Consider the following 21,489-nt stretch of genomic DNA (forward strand, 5'->3'; position numbering starts at 1 on the left):
TTATAGTATTTTTTGGCAATGTGTCATACATTTTTATTGACACAGAGCATACATCATCATGCGCTGTGAATACAAACGTAAAACAAGCAGGGGTTTAGCGCCCCTTGAGGTTCTTGAGAGAGCAGCCAAGGAAGTGAGAGCAGGGAAGAAGTCCATTTGAGCAGCAGCAAGGGATGCATTTTTTTTACTGAATGACACTGACAAAAAAGAAAATGAACGTGTACCTGTGTGAAAGAGAGGCTATGATAGAATATCAGAGGTACACAAGGTCTTATCTGATGACATGGAGTCTGAAATTGCTAAGTATAATATTATTAACAATCTTGCCTACCAGTTTTATGGGCTTAGTGGCCTCAAAGTGCATGGACTCTACAGTTCTTGACACAAACCGTGTGTCTGGCATCTACTACAATACCACGTTCAAAGGCACTTAAATATTTTGCCTTGCCCATTCACCCTCTGAACGGCACACCTATACAATCCATGTCTCAATTGTCTCAAGGCTTAAAAATCCTTCTTTAACCTGTCTCCTGAACGTTTTACATCCTCCTAACCAACTATGCTATTTTGTTAGTTTTTTTGCATTGATTGTAACTTATTTTGTACATAATGTTGCTGCTACCGTCTCTTATGACCCCAAAATAACTTCTGGACATCAGAACAGCGATTACTCACCACGAACTGTAAGAAGCTTTTTCCTTTAACGAGTCCGACGAGAAGGATATACTGCTTTCCCGGGAACAGGTCCAAATCCCCGTAATTTGTGTGAAGAGAAGACGGAGGAAAAGGGGGCGCAGGTTGGGCTGCCTTCTGAGAATCCGTAGGCGAGCGAGTAAACTCCCACTGCCATCTGTTCTACTGACTAACATGCAATCATTGGAAGATAAAATTGATGACCTACAATTACGATTATCCAACCAATGGGACATTAAAAACGAATATCTTATGTTTCACTGAGTCGTGGCTGAACGACAACATGGATAACAGAGCTGGCGGGATTTTCCATTCACCGGCAGAACAGAGAAGACACAACGTCTGGTAAGACGAGGGGTGGGGGGGTGTGTCTATTTGTCAATAACAGCTGTTGCGCGATGTCTAATATTAAAGAAGTCTCGAGGTATTGTTCACCTGAGGTAGAGAACCTTACGATAAGCTGTAGACCACACTACCTAATATAGTTCTCATCTATATTATTCGTAGCTGTCTATTTACCACCACAGACCGATGCTGGCACTAAGACCGCACTCAACCAACTCTATATAAGGCCATAAGGAAACAAGAAAATGCTCATCCAGAAGTGGCGCTCCTAGTGGCCGGGGACTTTATTGCAGGCAAACTTAAAAATAGTTTAACCAAATATTTACCAGCATGTCACATGTGCAACCAGAGGAGAAAAAAAAGCTCTAGACCAACTTTACTCCACACACAGAGATGCATACAAAGCTCCCCCCCACCCTCCATTTGGAAAATCTGACCATAATTATATCCTCCTTATTCCTGCTTACAAGCAAACACTAAATCAGGTAATACTAGTGACTCGCTCAATACGGAAGTAGACAGATGATCTGGATGCTACTACAGAACTGTTTTGCTAGCACAGACTGAAATATGTTCCGGGACCACCTCAGTCATCGGCTTCATCAATAAGTGCATCGACGACGTCATCCCCACAGTGACTGTACGTACACATCCCAACCAGAAGCCATGGAATACAGGCAACAGCCGCATCGAGCTAAAGGCTAGAGCTGCCGCTTTCAAGGAGCGGGACACTAATCCGGACACTTGTAAGAAATCCCGCTATGCCCTCAGACAAACCATCAAACAAGCAAAGTGTCAATTCAGGATTAAGATTTAATCCTACTACACCAGCTCTGATGCTCGTCGGCTGTGGCAGGGCTTGAAAACTATTACGGACTACAAAGGGAAACCCAGACGCGAGCCTACCAGATGAGCTAAATGCCTTTTATGCTCGCTTCGAGGCAAGCAACACTGAGCACCAGCTGTTCTGGATGACTGTGTGATAACGCTCTCGGTAGCCGATGTGAGCAATACCTTTTAACAGGTCAACATTCACAAAGTCGTGGGGCAAGACGGATTACCAGGACTGTACTCAAAGCATGCGCGGACCAACTGGCAAGTGTCTTCACTGACATTTTCAACCTCTCCCTGACTGAGTCTGTAATACCAATACCAGCAGACCACCATAGTTCCTGTGCCCATGAACACTAAGGTAACCTGCCTAAATGACTACCGACCCGTAGCACTCACGTCTGTAGCCATGAAGTGCTTTGAAAGGCTGGTTATGGCTCACATCAACAGCATCCTCCCGGATACCCTAGACCCACTCCAATTTGCATACCGTCACAACAGATCCACAGATGATGTAATCTCAAATCGCACTCCACACTGCCCTTTCCCACCTGGACAAAAGGAAAACCTACTGTATGTGAGAATGCTGTTAATTGACTGCAGCTCAGCGTTACACACCATAGTGCCAACAAAGCTCATCCCTAAGCTAAGGACCCTGGGACTAAACACCTCCCTCTGCAACTGGATCCTGGACTTCCAGACGGCCCGCCCCCAGTTGCTAAGGGCTGGCAACAACACGTCTGCCACGCTGATCCTCAACTCTGGGGCCCCTCAGGGGTGTGTACTTAGTCCCCTCCTGTACTCCCTGTTCACCCACGACTGCGTGGCCACCACACAACTCCAACACCATCATTAAGTTTGCTGACGACACAAAAGTGTTAGTCCTGATCACGACAGTAATTTTTCACCGTCAGAGAACTGGCAGTGTGGTGTCAGGACAACAACCTCTCCCTCAAGGTGAGCAAGTCTAAGGAGCTGATCGTGGACTATAGGAAAAGGCGTGTTGAACAGGCCCCCATTAATATCAACGGGGCTGTAGCGGAGCAGGTCGAGAATTTCAAGTTCCTTAGTATCCACATCACCAACGAACTATCATGGCCCAAACCACACAAGACAGTTGTGAAGAGGGCACAACAAAACCACCTGACTTTACATTGACACCCCACTTCCCCATTTGTTTTGTACACTGCTGCTACTCGCTGTTTATTAGTCACTTCACCCCTACCTACATATACAAATTACCTCAACTAAGCTGTAGCCCCGCACACTGACTCGGTACCGGTACACCCTGTATATAGCCTCATTATTGTTATGTTACTCTGTTACTTTTTAATTATTTTTCACTTTAGTTTATTTGATAAATATTTTCTTAACTCTTTCTTGAACTGCACTGTTGGTTAAGGACTTGTCTAGACTTGTTGTACTCGGTGCATGTGACAAATAAAGTTTAATGTGATTTGATTTAACATCAATAAGAGATCATAATTTTCACCCGGATTCATCTGGTCAGGCTATGTCATGAAAGGAGCTGGTGTCTTTAATGTTTTATACACTCAGTGTGTATCTGAATGTAGGCATGCATTTGAGATATACAATATACCACACCCCCATTCCATGAACTAAACTTTGACTTACCAGCACCATCACCCACTGTCAAAGGACACGATCACCAACTTACCCTGTGCCTATGCTCAACTTACCCCATAACTGGTGTAAGTTGTGCCAAGAGACCACTTTTTTTGGACCAGCTATGTTTTTGAAACTGTTATGTTTACATCAATTCAGATTTTTTCCAGGGATACACAACATTCTGAAATATATGCAGATATCTTTGTTTGATAGAATACTATATTTCCCTTGACGTAGTGATGCTGAATGCAAAACATAGCTGTCACGTCCTGGCCAGTATATAAGGTTAATTGTTTTGTAGTTTGGTCAGGGCGTGGCAGGGGGTATTTGTTTTATGTGGTTCGGGGTGGTGTGTTTTGTGTAAAGGGTGTTTGATTTAGTAATTCCGGGTTTTGGTTTATGTTTAGTATTCTATGGTTAGTCTAGGTTGTGTGTTTCTATGTTTGGTTGATTGGGGTTGGGACTCTCAGTTGAAGGCAGGTGTTGTCTATCTGCCTTTGATTGAGAGTTCCATATATTAGGGTGTGTTTGTATGTGTGAGGTGTGGGTGATTATTCTGTGTATAGCCTTGTGCCTTACCAGACTGTTTATTTGGCGAGTGTTCGTTTTTTGTTATTTTCTGATGACGATTTCGCATTATCGTCAGAAGACGAAGACAACAATCGTGACAGAATCACCCACCACCAAAGGACCAAGCAGCAGAGGAAGGAGCAGACGGAGTTCGAGTTGGACTGGCGGGAGAAGTGGACTTGGGAGGAAGTTCTGGACGGGGCCGGACCCTGGCATCAGGCTGGGGATTATCGACGCCCGCAGTGGGAAATTGAGGCAGCCAAGGCAGAGAGGCGGTGGTACGAGGCCAAGTACGCGCAGAAGGAGAAGCACGAGAGGCACCCCCAAGAAAAATTTTTGGGGGGGCACACGGGTAGTTTGGCAAGGCGTAAGAAGAGCCGGAAGCCAGCTACTCGTGGTTATATGGAGGAGCGTATGGGGTGGAGAGCGCTATGTTTCGCTGAGGAGCGCACTATCTCACCCATACGCACGCACAGTCCGGTGCGCGTTATTCCAGCCCCTCGCAGGTGCCGTGCTAGAGCGGGCATCCAGCCTGGTAGGAGGATGCCTGCGCAGCGCATCTGGTCGCCGGTACGCCTCCGAGGACCAGGCTACCCAACTCCCGCTCTACGCACGGCTACCATCAGGCCCCTGCACAGCCCAGTCTGCCCTGTACGAGCACCCCGCTCGTACAGGGCTACTAGTTCCATCCAGCCAAGGCGGGTTGTGCAGGAGGTAAGATCTAGACCGGCTGTGCGCCTCCATAGCCCTGGGTTTCCAGCTCCTGTCTCTCGTGCGGACCCGGAAGTGCGTCAACCCAGTCCGACTCGTCCTGTTCCCGCTCCCCGCACTAGCCTGGAGGTGCGTGTACATAATCTGGTAAGCCCAGTACCAGCACCACGCACCAGGCTACAAGTGCGTCAACCCAGCCTCGCCAGTCAACAGTCTTCATCAGAGCTGCCCGCCAGTCAACAGTCTTCATCAGAGCTGCCCGCCAGTCAACAGTCATCGTCAGAGCTGCCCGCCAGTCAACAGTCATCGTCAGAGCTGCCCGCCAGTCAACAGTCATCGTCAGAGCTGCCCGCCAGTCAACAGTCATCGTCAGAGCTGCCCGCCAGTCAACAGTCATCGTTAGAGCTGCCCGCCAGTCAACAGTCGTCAGAGCTGCCCGCCAGTCAACAGTCGCCAGAGAGGTCAGACTGCCGCTGAACTGCCGGAGTGGTCAGACTGCGCTGAACTGCCGGAGTGGCCAGACTGCGCTGAACTGCCGGAGTGGCCAGACTGCGCTGAACTGCCGGAGTGGCCAGACTGCGCTGAACTGCCGGAGTGGCCAGACTGCGCTGAACTGCCGGAGTGGCCAGACTGCGCTGAACTGCCGGAGTGGCCAGACTGCGCTGAACTGCCGGAGTGGCCAGACTGCGCTGAACTGCCGGAGTGGCCAGACTGCGCTGAACTGCCGGAGTGGCCAGACTGCGCTGAACTGCCGGAGTGGCCAGACTGCGCTGAACTGCCGGAGTGGCCAGACTGCGCTGAACTGCCGGAGTGGCCAGACTGCGCTGAACTGCCGGAGTGGCCAGACTGCCCTGAACTGCCGGAGTGGCCAGACTGCCCTGAACTGCCGGAGTGGCCAGACTGCCCTGAACTGCCGGAGTGGCCAGACTGCCCTGAACTGCCGGAGTGGCCAGACTGCCCTGAACTGCCGGAGTGGCCAGACTGCCCTGAACTGCCGGAGTGGCCAGACTGCCCTGAACTGTCCCGGAGTGGCCAGACTGCCCAGACTGTCCCGATGCCAGACTGCCCAGACTGTCCCGAATTGCCAGACTGCCCAGACTGTCCCGAACTGCCAGACTGCCCAGACTGTCCCGAATTGCCAGACTGCCCAGACTGTCCCGAATTGCCAGACTGCCCAGACTGTCCCGAATTGCCAGACTGCCCAGACTGTCCCGACTGCCAGACTGCCCAGACTGTCCCGAATTGCCAGACTGCCCAGACTGTCCCGAATTGCCAGACTGCCCAGACTGTCCCGAATTGCCAGACTGCCCAGACTGTCCCGAATTGCCAGACTGCCCAGACTGTCCCGAATTGCCAGACTGCCCAGACTGTCCCGAATTGCCAGACTGCCCAGACTCTCCCGAATTGCCAGACTGCCCCGACTGCCCCCCGGCGATGCCAGAGTGGCCCGACAGCCTGGAACGGCCGGAGCCAGAGCCACCTCCAGAAATAGGTGGGTTGGGGAGGGGGGTGTAGCACAGTGCCGTCGTTGACGGCAGCCACCCTCCCTTCCCTCCCTTTAGAAAAGGGGGACTTTTTGTTGGTGTTGCTTGGGATTATTTTTTTTTTGTTAAGGTGCTTCTGGGGTAGCACCTTTAAGGGGGGGGTACTGTCACGTCCTGGCCAGTATATAAGGTTAATTGTTTTGTAGTTTGGTCAGGGCGTGGCAGGGGGTATTTGTTTTATGTGGTTCGGGGTGGTGTGTTTTGTGTAAAGGGTGTTTGATTTAGTAATTCCGGGTTTTGGTTTATGTTTAGTATTCTATGGTTAGTCTAGGTTGTGTGTTTCTATGTTTGGTTGATTGGGGTTGGGACTCTCAGTTGAAGGCAGGTGTTGTCTATCTGCCTTTGATTGAGAGTTCCATATATTAGGGTGTGTTTGTATGTGTGAGGTGTGGGTGATTATTCTGTGTATAGCCTTGTGCCTTACCAGACTGTTTATTTGTCGAGTGTTCGTTTTTTGTGTTTTGTATGTTCATTGTTGAGATTAATTAAAAATCAAGATGAGCATTCACGTACCTGCTGCGTTTTGGTCCTCATTCACCGACAACAGCCGTGACAATAGCTCAACATACCCCACTCTCTGTTAGCACTAATGTCAATCAGTCTACTACCGTACCCTAAAGAGTTCCACCATTAACCTGGGGGGAATATTACAGCAATGAACAAACGCTGACAATAAGATAATTGCCTAATTCATACCACCGTAAATCGCCTGACTAACCAGCTAATAACTCAATAGGCAAATCAATAACAAGGACCCCCATGCCACAGCCAAACACATGGGTATTCTGTTTAGAACGTATGTAGACTGGATTGGTTACACATATACTGCATTTAGATGAGACTCTACATACAATAACAATCAAGAAACTGAAGCTCTAATGAAAAGGGGGACAAAACTAGGCTTGGATGGTATAACGTATCTACCATATACTGCATACTTTGAAGTACCGACGGTAGGATTTTCATTATCCCATCTCACAGAAAATGGAATGTTTGTTTACAAAAAGTACATGGAGCAAACGTGACGTGCCGATCCACTGTTGATCAGCACAAGAGGTGATCAAGATATACTTGAAAGTCACTACTAAAGTCTGCCAGCTAAATATTTTATAACTAGAAAGTTAACTATCTTAGATATGCCAAATACATTTTCTCTAGCTCAGGGCTCTATGCATTTGGTTTGCTAACTTGCTAGCTATAATGTTAGGTGGCCAGCTTAGAATATTAAGCTTCTTGGTTACAGCAGAGACACTCAATCCACCTCTGGATCAAATGTGAGTATTGCCAAGTGCTGACATCCATACGTTTGAATAAAACGTTAATCAAATAGAACCACCGACTGTTTTCTCATTGCTGTTGCTCTAAGATGTGCCAATTGAATCTCAAGGAAACAGTCAGTGGTGGTATTTCATTAACGTTTTATTCAAACGTATGGATTTAAGCAAAGAAAGGCACGCAACAACAGATGACAAATATAGGTACATGGTAAGGATTTAAGAATTTACTTTTTTTATTTTATTATCACCGCATAGCGACTCGAAGGAGTCAGAGGTTAATAAAAAAAAACTATAATCTCTGTTCAACAAGGAGTTGAGGACTTGGCAAGTGTGAGTATAGGCTTTTGAGATAGTTGTTTGTTGGCATTCATTAGCATTTAGCTAGCGTCCACAATGGGAATTCTTTAGTACTTTGTTATCATTTTTTAGCATAACAAACATTTCAATAATACATTGGAAAGAAATGGTGCCACTCGTGTGCAGGAACAGTATGAAGATATGGAAATGTGGATACCGCCCAACTCAACACAAAGGTTGTTACCATGGTGCTGTATTTCCTGTAGTAGTGGAGTAGATAGATGTGTGAAAGGAGTGGATTGTCTGGTGTCTGGTTATGAATGCTGGGGCTGTAACTGCTGGAGACCCCCGCTGGGTGGAGGGGGGCGGATGAGATCATGGAAGCTGCACATCATTAATAAACATTGGGGCTCATCACTAAGAGGCTCTCCCTAAAGAATGCCAGGGATGATAATATAATCTACACTCACTAAATGAACCTACTAAGTCAGTCTCCTATGGTAATGGCTGCATGGTGAATGAGGACTATTCCATCGTAGCAGAATAGAGACATTGACAAGAAGCATGTGTAGTACGGTCATGTTCCGGAGACGCATCTGAGAGCACTGCAGAGGGAGAAGTCTTGGAAGGAAGGAGTGAGAGAGTGGATGTGGAGCCTGGGGTGTGTTCCAGCCAGAGAATGCTCCCTCTCTTCTTGCTCTGTCAGGCCTTTTTAATATTGTGACAAATTAGAGTCACTGGAGTCTGAGGCAACGACATGTGGGGGGGGGGGGACGACGACTCTGTTCAGCATGTGTGAGTTTGTGTGTATGTATGTGTGTGTGCGTGCTTCTGTTTGTGTGACTGAGTGAAAACAAGATAGGGAGGGGGAAGGCAGCAAGAGGAGCAAAGGGACGAATAGCTAGAGGAAGGAAATGTGTTTTTGTGAGAAAGAACACAGGCTTGTGTTTGTGAGAGAAGGGAATGCATGATGGAACACTGCAATGTGTAAGCGGGTGTGATGTGTCAGGATTTTTATGGGATTGAGAGGGCGTGAAGAAAAAAACTGAGAAAGAGGGAAGGAGTCAGGGCAAGAGAGAGAGAGAGATAAAAGAGTGAAGGGGAGGATAGGGAGAATGGATAGTGTTAACTATAGATGTATTTATGGACTGTAGCTCCGATGCAGCATATAAGACAAGGAGGGAGTTAACAATGGATGTACAGTACCGTATTTATGTAGGTGTCTAAGTGAGTGTGTGCTTGTCGTGTGTGTGTGTGTGTGTGTGCGTGCATGAGTATTTATGGCGGTATATATGTGTATACCGTATATATACCGCCATAAAAAAGCCAGACTACGGTTTGCAACTGCACATGGGGACAAAGATCGTACTTTTTGGTGAAATGTCCTCTGGTATGATGAAACAAAAATAGAACTGTTTGGCCATAATGACCATCGTTATGTTTGGAGGAAAAAGGGGGAGACTTGCAAGCTGAAGAACACCATCCCAACCGTGAAGAACGGGGGTGGCAGCATCATGTTATGGGGGTGCTTTGCTGCAGGAGGGACTGGTGAACTTCACAAAATAGATGGCATTATGAGGGAGGAAAATTATGTGGATATATTGAAGCAACATCTCGAGACATCAGTCAGGAAGTTAAAGCTTGGTTGCAAATGGGTCTTCCAAATGGACAATGACCCCAAGCATACTTTCAAAGTTGTGGCAAAATGGCTTAAGGACAACAAAGTCAAGGTATTGGTGTGGCCATCACAAAGCCCTGACCTCAATCCTATAGAACAGTTGTGAGCAGAACTGAATAAGTGTGTGCGAGCAAGGAGGCCTACAAACCTGACTCAGTAACACCAGCTCTGTCAGGAGGAATGGGCCAAAATTCACCCAACTTATTGTGGGAAGCCTGTGGAAGGCTACCCGAAACATTTGACCCAAGTTAAACAATTTAAAGGCAATGCCACTAAATACTAATTGAGTGTATGTAAACTTCTGACCCACTGGGAATGTGATGAAAGAAATAAAAGCTGAAATAAATAATTCTCTCTACTATTATTCTGACATTTCATATTCTTAAAATAAAGTGGTGATCCTAACTGTCCTAAGACAGGGAATTTTTACTGGGATTAAATGTCAGGATAGGTGAAAAACTAAGTTTAAATGTATTTGGCTAAAGTGTATGTAAACTTCTGACTTCAAATGTATATGTGTACAGTACTGTGCATAGCATGCTCCTTTGTGAGTCCAGGTGTCAGCGGGGAGCTCTCCTCTCAACCTCAAGGCAGGGGAAGCTCATGTGGATGCACTGAGGTGTGCAGTGAGCAAAGCATGCCTGGTGTAGTGCAGGCTCAGCTGACCCCCCAGGGTACTCCCTGTGTCAGCAGCCCTCTCTCTTACTCCAACCACACTGTAGTGTACAACAACACTGTAGTGTACAACCAGCCTTGCAAGGCTGACCCAATCCCCACAGCATAGCAGCACCAGCACAGCAACATGTCTGTGATCCACATACACATACCACTGTAAGCCAGGCCCAGCTCATCCTCTGAGAACTGCAGTACCAGCAAAGATGCATAAGCCAGCAAGCTTGTGATGCAACAGGACATCACACTGCTTAGGAGCTACAGCCCCATAGCCTTGGGCAGCAGATTCAGCTGTGTTTGTGCTGATGTCTGTTTTATTGACCGTAGGGCTACAGGAAGTCAGGGGAGGGCAGAGTAGAGCGGAATTGAGGAGGCTAGTTTACTACAGCTGTATGCCGGGCAGCAATGAGGAGAGATAGAGATATAGAGAGAGAGAGAGAAATATAGAGAGAGAGAGAGATATAGAGAGAGAGAGATATAGAGAGAGATATATAGAGAGAGAGATAGAGAGAGAGAGAGAGAGAGAGAGAGAGAGGTCTGACCTGTACATAGAGAAGGTTGAGCTGGACAGGGTCTCGTGAGTCCACATTCTGGTCGGAGTAGAAGAACTTGCGTCTGAGCAGCAGCATCTCACTCTCCTCCACCCCCCTGCTCTCTGAACGTCCGGCTGTGGTCCAGCCAGTTCACTGACAACAGAAAAAAAAACACACTCACGTACAGTACCAGTGAAATGTTTGGACACAGCTACTCATTCAAGGGTTTTTCTTTATTGCTACTATTTTCTACATTGTAGAATAATGGTGAAGACATCAAAACTATGAAATAACACATATGGAATCATGTAGTAACCAAAAAAGTGTTAAACAAATCAAAATATATTTTAGATTCTTTGCCTTGACAGCTTTGCACACTCTGGCATTCTCTCAACCAGCTTCACCTGGAATGCTTTTCCAACAGTCTAAGGAGTTCCCACATATGCTGAGTACTTATTGGCTGCTTTTCCTTCACTCTATGGTCCAACTCATCCCAAACCATCTCAATTGGGTTGAGGTCGGGTGATTGTGGAGGCCAATTCATCTGATGCATCAGTCCACTCTCCTTCTTGGTCAAATAGCCCTTACACAGCCTAGAGGTGTGTTGGGTCATTGTCCTGAAGAAAAACAAATGATAGTCCCACTAAGCGCAAACCAGATCGGATGGCATATTGCTGAATAATACTGTGGTAGCCATGCTGGTTAAGTGTGCGTTGAATTCTAAATAAATCACAGACAGAGTCGGGGTGCTTTGCTGGTGACACTATCACTCCACCTCCATGCTTCACGGTGGGAACCACATATGCAGAGATCATCCGTTCACCTACTCTGCTTCTCATAAAGACACGGTGGTTGGAACCAAAAATCTCAAACTTGGAATCATCAGACCAAAGTACCGATGTCCACCAGTCTAATGTCCATTGCTCGTGTTTCTTGGCCCAAACAAGTCTCTTCTTCTTATTGGTGTCCTTTAGAAGTGGTTTCTTTGCAGCTATTCAACCATGAAGGCATGATTCACAGTCTCCTCTGAACAGTTGATGGTGAGATGTGTCTGTTACTTGAACACTGAAGCATTTATTTGGGGCTGGTAACTCTAATGAACTTATACTCTGCAGCAGAGGTAATGCTGGGTCTTCCTTTCCTGTGGCGGTCCTCATCAGAGTCAGTTTCATCATAGCGCTTGATGGTTTTTGCGACTGCACTTGAAGAAATGTTAAAGTTCTTGAAATTTTCCGTATTGACTGACCTTCATGTTTTAAAGTAATGCGGGACTGTCATTTCTCTTCGCTTATTTGAGCTGTTCTTGCCATAATTGAATGTGGTCTTTTACCAAATAGGGCTATCTTCTGTATACCACGCATACCTTGTCACAACACAACTGATTAGCTCGAACGCATTAAGAAGGAAATAAATTCCACAATTTACAAGGCACTCCTGTTAATTGAAATGCATTCCAGGTGACAACCTCATGAAGCTGGTTGAGAGAATGCCAAGAGTGTGCAAAGCTGTCATCAAGACAAAGGGTGGCTACTTTGAAAAATCTCAAATATAAAACATATTTAGATTTGTTTAAAAAAAAAAAATGGTTACTACATGATTCCATATGTGTTATTTCATAGTTTTGATGTCTTCACCATTATTGTACAATGTAGTAAATAGTAGCAATAAAGAAAAACCCTTGAATGAGTAGGTGTGTCCAAACTTTTGACTGATATTTAACAGTATATATACAGAGAAACATACACTTCTGCTACTGGGATTAGGCTTGCTGACAGTCAAATAAAGCAGATGGGTCTAGACAAGCAAATTTAAATTACAGGACAAAAAAAATAATAATTTATGTCTCAAAACAAACTAATCACCAAGTGAAGTTCGACTAAACATCAGGGCAGTAATTTGCATACTGTTCTGCTGAGAATAAGGAGACATTTTGAAGAAGATTTATGATTCCAAACTTTTCAAAATACAATCTCTGTCCATGGCCGTCACCAGAGTTTCATAACATTCAGGGCTCAGTCCTGAAGACCAGGGGCTGAGGGGTTTAATGACCTGAGAAATAAGTAGTATTTTCTCAAATAATTTCCTGCAATTCGACGTTAATTTTACATGACTGACAATACAATAAAAAAAAATATACCACATAAAATGACAAGCTACTCTGATATTGACATACTGGGATCAATAAAATGAACGACCAATGTCTTAAATGCAACCAAAGCATAGGCCAATGAAAAGAGTGGATACACTGATCTTAAACCTACAATATGAGGAGGAAATTATAGTCCAGCAACTTTCCAGCGGCACTCACTTATATATTTTCTGCAATTGCATTTTGAAATATTGCAAAGACCTATTAGCTGCTGCCTGCTGTTCATTGACATCCACATTGACAGCCATAACTCGACAATCAGCTGTTTAATATATTTGCGTCGCGGACTGCCCAATGGCAGGATTCCCGACTGTAGGCATACAGTATGCGCTTATAATGTGACAAAACACAATATACAGCAATTTAAGAAGCTATTGATCCTCTCTGGCTAAATTATGCTCCAGGGTGTAGTATTTTCATTGATTTCATTTATTTCTGTAGAGATAGGAGTAATTATATAATTTGGTACATTTATTTACATTATTCTGCAACACTTCCGGCACCCTTTCCTGCGGTGCTAGGTTTTCTTCCATGCGCTGTGCTCTCCAAGGCCAAATAATCAACACTTCTTATTAATAATTCAATGGATTGTGGTCAGCAACACCATATGAGGTTATTGTGTAGGTAGGCCTACTGTTACAATAATATTTAAAATAATGTATCTTCAAGTAGCCTAGCCTACAATTACAAAATAATAAATTCAGTAAGTCAAAATATCCAACAGTGGTTACAGCTACAGTGCATTCGGAAAGTATTCAGACCCCCTTCCCTTTTCCCACATTTTGTTACGTTACAGCCTTATTCTAAAATTGATTACATTTACTTTTCTCATCAATCTACACACAATACCCCATAATGACAAAGTGAAAACCGGTTTGTAGAAATACCTTACTGACATAAATAGTCAGACCCTGAGTCTCAAAACTGAGCTCAGGTGCATCCTGTTTAATTGATCATCCTTGAGATGTTTCTTCAATTTGATTGGAGCCACCAGTGGTAAATTCAATTGATTACATGACTTGGAAACCATATCTGCAGCACTCCACCAACCAGGCATTTATGGTAGAGTGGCCAGACGGAAGCCACTGCTCAGTAAAAAGCACCTGACAGCCCACTTGGACTTTGCCAAAAGACACCTAAAGGACTCTCGGACCATGAGAAACTAGATTCTCAGGTCTGATGAAACCAAGATTGAACTCTTTGGCCCGAATGCCAAGCGTCACGTCTGAAAGAAACCAAATGTAAAAAATGACTAAAATGTAAACCAGGCACCATCCCTATGGTGAAGCATGGTGGTGGCAGCATCATGCTGTGGGCATATTTTTCAGCAGCAGGGACTGGGAGACTAGTCAGGATTGAGGGGAAGATGAACAGAGCAAATTACAGAGAGATCCTTAATGCAAACCTGCTCCAGAGCGCGCAGGACCTCCGACTGGAGCGAAGGATCACCTTCCAACAGGACAATGACCCTAAGCACACAGCTAAGAAGTGCCTACACAAAAGTGGCTCAATAAAAAAGTAATCTTTTTTAAAATCCTAAAACATCAAATTAGGCCTACCTAATTATACATTAGGCAATCATCACTGACAATTGTGAATGATAATTCTTCATGTTTACCAGGTGAAAAGTCCATGCTGCATGCATGCCAACCATTTGATCCAAATCAATTTCATGGGAAAATGCATTTCGACCTTCTTGAATGATGGAGGCTAAGTAGCCTAACTAATGTTTAAATCACATTTTAGAGCAGATGGAGTTAAACACAGCCACCTGTATTTTGTTTCAATCAAAGCATATGATGCGTGCTGTTGAGTTCTGTCCTCATGAGATAAAAAAAAAAATCACAATCAAGCACAATCATCCTATTCTCATACGAAATGACGTGGTGTTTTTGGTCTAACAGTAGCTTAACATTATCTATGCTATTATATTAGTTTTTTATGTAGAATACTAATTCATCGTTAAGTGATCTTGCGAGACATTGCACCATTCTGAGAAGTGGTGGCGCGTCACTCCGCTGCGGACACTATACACCCCTGATTACAGTGCCTTGCAAAAGTATTCATCCTCCTTGGCATTTTTCCTATTTCGTTGCATTACAACCTGTAATTTAAATGGATTTTATTTGGATTTCATGTAATGGACATACACAAAATAGTCCAAATTGGTGAAGTGAAATGAAAAACAAAAAACACTTGTTTCCAATAATTCTAAAAAATTTAAAAACGGAAAAGTGGTGTGTGCATATGTTTTCACCCCCTTTGCTATGAAGCCCCTAAATAAGATCTGGTGCAGTCAATTACCTTCAGAAGTCACATAATTAGTTAAATAAAGTCCACCTGTGTGCAATCTAAGTGTCACATGATCTGTCACATGATCTCAGTATATATACACATGTTCTGAAAGGCTAGAGAGTCTGCAACACCACTAAGCAAGGGGCACCACCAAGCAAGCGGCACAATGAAGACCAAGGAGCTCTCCAAACAGGCCAGGGACAAAGTTGTGGAGAAATACAGATCAGGGTTGGGTTATAAAAAATATCTGAAACTTTGAACATCCCACAGAGCACCATTAAATCCATTATACATTTTTTTTAAAGAATATGGCACCACAACAAACCTGCCAAGAGAGGGCTGCCCACTAAAACTCACGGACCAGGCAAGGAGGGCATTAATCAGAGAGGCAACAAAGAGACCAAAGATAACCCTGAAGGAGCTGCAAAGCTCCACAGTGGACATTGGAGTATGTCCATAGGACCAATTTAAGCTGTACACTCCACAGAGCTGGGCTTTACAGAAGAGTGGACAGAAAAAAGCCATTGCTTAAAGAAAAGAATAAGAAAACATGTTTGGTGTTCACCAAAATGCATGTGGGAGACTCCCCAAACATTTGGAAGAAGGTACTCTGGTCAGATGAGACTAAAATTGAGCTTTTTGGCCATCAAGGAAAACTATGTCTGGCACAAACCCAACACCTCTCATCACCACGAGAACATCATCCCGACAGTGAAGCATGGTGTTGGCAGAATCATGCTGTGGGGATGTTTTTAAATCGGCAGGGACTGGGAAACTGGTCAGAATTGAAGGATGACGCTAAATACAGGGAAATTCATGTTGGAAACCCGTTTCTATCTTCCAGAGATTTGAGACTGGGACGGAGGTTCACCTTCCAGCTGGACAATGACCTTAAGCATACTGCTAAAGCAACACTTGAGTGGTCTAAGGGGAAACATTTGAATGGCCTAGTCAAAGCACAGAACTCAATCCAATTGAGAATCTGTGGTATAACTTAAAGATTGCTGTACACCAGCAGAACCCATCCAACTTGAAGGAGCTGGAGAAGTTTTGCCTTGAAGAATGGGAAAAAATCCCAGTGGCTAGATGTGCCAAGCTTAATGAGACACACCCCAAGAGACTTGCAGCTGTAATTGCTGCAAAAGGTGGCTCTACAAAGTATTGACTTTGGGGGGGTGAATAGTTACGCATGCTCAAGTTTTCAGTTTTTTGTTCTTACTTTTTGTTTGTTTTGCATCTTTTGCATCTTCAAAGTGGTAGGCATGTTGTGTAAATCCAATGATACAAACCCCCAAAAAATCTATTCTAATTCCAGGTTGTACGGCAATAAAATAGGAAAAATGCCAAGGAGGGTGAATACTTTCGCAAGCCACTGTATTACAGTTGGATGACTTCAGGAGTTTCATGTAATAACAGCTTGAACTAAGGGGCTCATTCAGTTGACTATAAAACATTTTTTACACCATCACAGCAGTACAAAAGATTCGGGGCTGACCCAAAATCAGTCAGGGCTAAAGCCCTGAATGCCAGGTCCTGGTGACGTTCCTGTTTCTGTCACATTGTGATAAAATAATTAAACATTGATACAGTACTATGACTTTGAATTTAGTGATAAAGCACCTATTTATTAATGAGACATTGGTAGGGGCGTTGACTGGGAGCATGTAATACTGGACAATTAACAACACATTTTGTGTTCTTATGGAAGTGCTCTTCAAACTCACAGTCATCGTCTGTGTGGAGTTTGGCTTTGAGCTTTTCCATCTTCCTCTCGTCTCGGAGCAGAGTCCTGTCCTTCTTCAGGGTGCCTGTCCCATGACCATCCTCCTTCTTATCCTCCACCCCCTCCTGGAGCAGGGAGTACTCCTCGTAGTTGGTGATTCCTGAAGAGGAGACACAGCCAGGAAACTCTCAGAGAGAGCAGTTTAGAGCACAGAGCCAGCACGTCGAGCTGTGCCATATCAGAGAAACCATCCCCTGCCTCCTACGTCCTCCCTCTACCTCCCTCTGCCCAGAAAAAACAGTGGGGAAACTGGAGAGCAGCCAGAAAACTAAAGTGGGAATACAGAAGAGGAGAAGCCAAGCAGAAAGCCCTCTCTAAACAAACACCAGCCAATAAAGAGATCTACCAGACATCTCTCTTCTCCTCACCCAATTGAGTTTGGGCACAGGCAGCCCAGCATAATTGAAATATATGGCTGTGGGAAGAAACACCTCCATGAGAGGAGAGCACAGTCTATGGCTACACAATTACCACCCATCATTTTAACAGAGGAGGAAAATATGTTTTACACCATCAAACATATCTATATAAAACCTGGACTATGCTAGTACCATAGCTAATTCTCATGTTTTGAAAGCTAGGGGACGTGCATCCATACTGTAAGGTAGTGAGCTAAAAATAGGACCAAGTTTAATAATTTAAGTCTAGTGGATTGGTCGACTGGGTTTACATTGCAGTTGGAGAGAGTTTACACACCTATTCTACTGCATATGGTAACAAGCAGCTCTCCCACGGTTTTAGAGTCATCCACCATGATAGTTTTAACTGCCCCGTCCAGCATCTTGATCTTCTGGGGCCTCTGTTTCTTCTTGTACTCCAAGACATCCTGGGAAACAAGGGGAGAGGTGAATCAGACGCAGTACCTTTGATGGAATGTGACATAAACCAAGAAGAGAACACCTAAACATCTGTATGTAAGTAGAACATCTAAGTCAGATCTACCACAGACTTCTCAACACCTCTTCAGATGTAAATAGAACTGAGTGAGGTGTGGTCCAGGGGTCTGATTGGGCTCTATGATTGGGCTTTACCCCGTTCCGAAGCATGTAGTAATCCAGAGTCCTCCCAGACTCCAACCAGATTCCTTTTCTGGGATCATCATCAGAGAGAAACAAGCCGTAATCAGAGGCTGAAACAGAGACACAGAGAACGTACGTACATTAGAGTAGTAATGGGAACAGTTGCTTGATTGACTGTTTAAATTGAATGAGTCAACTAAGAGTACACATATAGCTAGCTGGCTGTCCAAATGAAAGACACTGTCTATTTTGACAAAACAATGGTTTTGACTGCATCTCGTGTAGTTACTGTTTTATGATGTAGAGGATGTCTCTTCTTCTGATCTCATTGACATTCATATGAATTATCCATATAATGACATTCAGTTGGGAAAGAAGGGTAATCATGGCTGCCCATCAGACTCTCTAGCTGATATAAATCTGTTCTAAAGCCTAATGAGAGCACAGCTTAAAGAGCGTCTCCAACCTGCCTAGCTAACACCACAGAGAGCTTATCCAGCCTGCCTAACGAACACCTCCGCAAGAGAGGAACACCGCCCACAGACCCAGATCGAACCCGTCTCCTCAGAGAGAGAGCATAGACTGTTAGGCTTTGAAACAGTTTCCTGTCTTTCTGTAGTCAGAAAGCCATGCTGTGGGTGACATGGGTTTTTATCTCCTGCTTAAACAGTTTTGAACTGTTTGTATCCTTTTCATGCACTCTGAAACAGAATTGGAGATCAGACACTCTAATGCCTTTTTTTACATTATTCTTTTTTAGCAGACATGACTACAGTATTCAGTACAGAGTGACTTACACAAGTAATTATGTAGTTTTTGCATTTATATTTTCTCTTAGTGCAACTGAGCCTTATGCAAGTGAAGATTTCTGACATTCAAAGAGGCCCCATTTCCAGTAGTTTGCCCCATTTTGAGGTCTCTCTCACCTTGGCCAGTCTGGGCTTCCGGGACCCTCTCCCTGATGATCCTGCAGGCGTCATACACAGGAGTGGAGGGCTCAAACTGCATGGTCTTCACCACATTGTATTGGCGGACACATATCTTGAGTGACAGGGCCACCATTTTCACTGGTGGTGTATTGGTGTCACCAACCTACACACCTGAAAAACACAAAAAGATGTGTTTAGATATCTGTGGCTCAGGCAAATGTGAATAACATGACACTGGATATGTTCACCAGAACAGCATACACAGGATATGGTCATAATTGTCCTCATGTACATTGTAGAAGGGCTGCTTTGAATGAGTCTAATGCATCAGCTACTTTCCATCTCTCCCGATTTCTTAAAGGTTAAGAAGTAAATAGAATTGTTTACTGGCAGTGTTTAGTACATGCTGAGCCGAGCCAAGGTGAGCAGGTTAACCTTTCAGCAGAAAGAAAACGTCTCTGTAGTCACCTACAATAATAGGACAGAAGATGCTAGAGAAAATGACATTCTAGAGCAGCATCATTATCTGTGTTTACAACCCCTTACAAGCAGACACCGGAGTCAAACCAGTGGGTGTTATGTCACCTGTTAAAAGGCAAACCAATTCCATTACACTGCAGTTCCTATTCCTACTAAACAGAAAACACACAGACAAAAGTGAAGTCTAATGATACCATTTTATGTTTTTCTTTCTCTTAACCGGGAGGGAAAACCATTCACAATGGATCTCTCCAACAGTTAGGCCTCTCTTTTTTTTCAGAATTTAGTTCAGCAATTCTTTCCTCTACTCAGTGCACTGTCAAATCTGGATGACAAGACCATTTTCAGACAACCCTCAATTCTCCCCTTTATGGTAGAGGGAGTGCATATATGTTAGATATACTGTACAGGGGAACACTGTATTATGGATAATATGAGTTGACATTCACTATGTCCTTCTTGGGGACAAAGGTCATATTTAAGCTGTTCTTGTCAATCATCAAATTGACTCCATTTAGAGAAATACAGCCATGACAAAATGTTTTCCCATACAATCATTCTGTGAGCAATTTCAGAGAAAAAGTTTCTAATGATGTGGTTGTGAATGAGGTCCCCTCTGACTAGCAGTCTTTCATAGTAGTGACTCTACCCTTCTCCTGCAGCCCACACAGAGCCCCTTCTCTCCAGATAGTCCCTTAGCACAAAGAGCCAGAGGTAATGGCTCTGCATGGGACTTGCTCCATACAACCTGCCACAGGAGTCCTGCTGCGCCTTTGTTGCTCAGATATGTGGTTAGTCTCTGTTAGAAGGGCCACATGAGTACCAGCTAGCCCAGGCCACACATACACAGGCATGTGCACACACATAGAGGATAGTTTATGCTGCACACAGCCCTGAGTCAGGGAACATTATAAGGGCAGTAGGGTGTAACATGGCCTTTTACTGTGTGGTGATAATCAAAGTGTAAATATGTATTTTGAAAGCAGGAACTGCACAGTATATTCCATTGTAACCTTGGAATAGAAACATTGTAAGAGGAGGTGCTGAAGACAACCAGAATCATTCAATGGAACTCAGCCGTTGCGTAAAGGATAGAACACCCATTCCATCACGTTTTCGCTTTATATCCATCAATAATAGCTCAAAGCTCCACCAGTTAGGCTTCAAATTAATATATACGATGCATGAAAAATTAGGCAGTAAGGATATATTTCACTCAAAAAGACCTTGCCATTCCAAATCAATGAAATTCTCAAGTGAAGGCCAGCAGTCACTCCAGAGAGCGAGAGAGAGAGGGAGCATACACATTATGAAACCCAGGGGAATAATCACTACTCTGGAACGGAGCTAACTGTAGCAGTAGCAGCGTGAGAACCCATTTCTCACCGAGTTCCTCTCCGTCTTCTGGCAAACACTCAACAGCAGCAGCAGGCTTCTCATTAGCTCAGCTTTCAGGCCGACACAGACCCATCACAGAGCAGAGGCGTCACAACATGGAGCAAGCAGATCGCAACCACAGATATATCAACACACAGAACGAATGGGTTTCTACTGTGTCCACAAACATTATGCTTCAAAGTGGACTTAAAATAGTATTTATTTCCAGATCCCTGTCCTCTTTTATACCATTACCAGGGCTTTCGCTCATCTATCCAGAGGGCTTCCAGTATTAAGTTACTGGTAGGTTTGTTTACTACTCAAAACATTAGAGAAGAGCAGCTTGGAGGGCAGTGTAAACACGGACAATTAAATAAGAGCTGAAGTCAGAAGCCATCTGGAGGGGATTCATGTCTAATGATTTGTTGTAATAACAATAGCAGAGAGCAGAGCCCCCGACGACAACCAGCCCGTCTCCTACTCAGCCTGGATTAGTACAGCACCAGTCACAGAGTCAGACAGTCAACAGGGAGCTGGATGGACATGTTGGACATGATCACGTCATTGGAGACAACGTGATCGCTGATCACTATGTTTTTTGGAATTGGGTCATCACCAACAAACCTCCATTGCCACAATTTAGTTTTTTTGGGGGGGAGGGGGGTTTAAACAGAATA

The 21,489-nt window shown here is 44.5% G+C and overlaps 1 protein-coding gene across 1 annotated transcript in view; it reads right to left on the reverse strand.

Annotated features, from left to right (window-relative positions):
* LOC106573504 (talin-2) overlaps nucleotides 1-21,489 on the reverse strand; it is a 140,904-nt gene that overhangs the window by 57,251 nt on the left and 62,164 nt on the right. The window contains 6 exon segments of the mRNA XM_045697137.1: nucleotides 10,790-10,894; nucleotides 10,896-10,933; nucleotides 16,949-17,107; nucleotides 17,704-17,833; nucleotides 18,039-18,136; nucleotides 18,953-19,126. Of these exon segments, the coding sequence (XP_045553093.1) occupies nucleotides 10,790-10,894; nucleotides 10,896-10,933; nucleotides 16,949-17,107; nucleotides 17,704-17,833; nucleotides 18,039-18,136; nucleotides 18,953-19,088 (666 nt within the window). The 5' untranslated portion in view covers nucleotides 19,089-19,126.

Source organism: Salmo salar, chromosome ssa16 (genome assembly GCF_905237065.1).
Source record: "Salmo salar chromosome ssa16, Ssal_v3.1, whole genome shotgun sequence".
Taxonomy (NCBI): domain Eukaryota; kingdom Metazoa; phylum Chordata; class Actinopteri; order Salmoniformes; family Salmonidae; genus Salmo; species Salmo salar.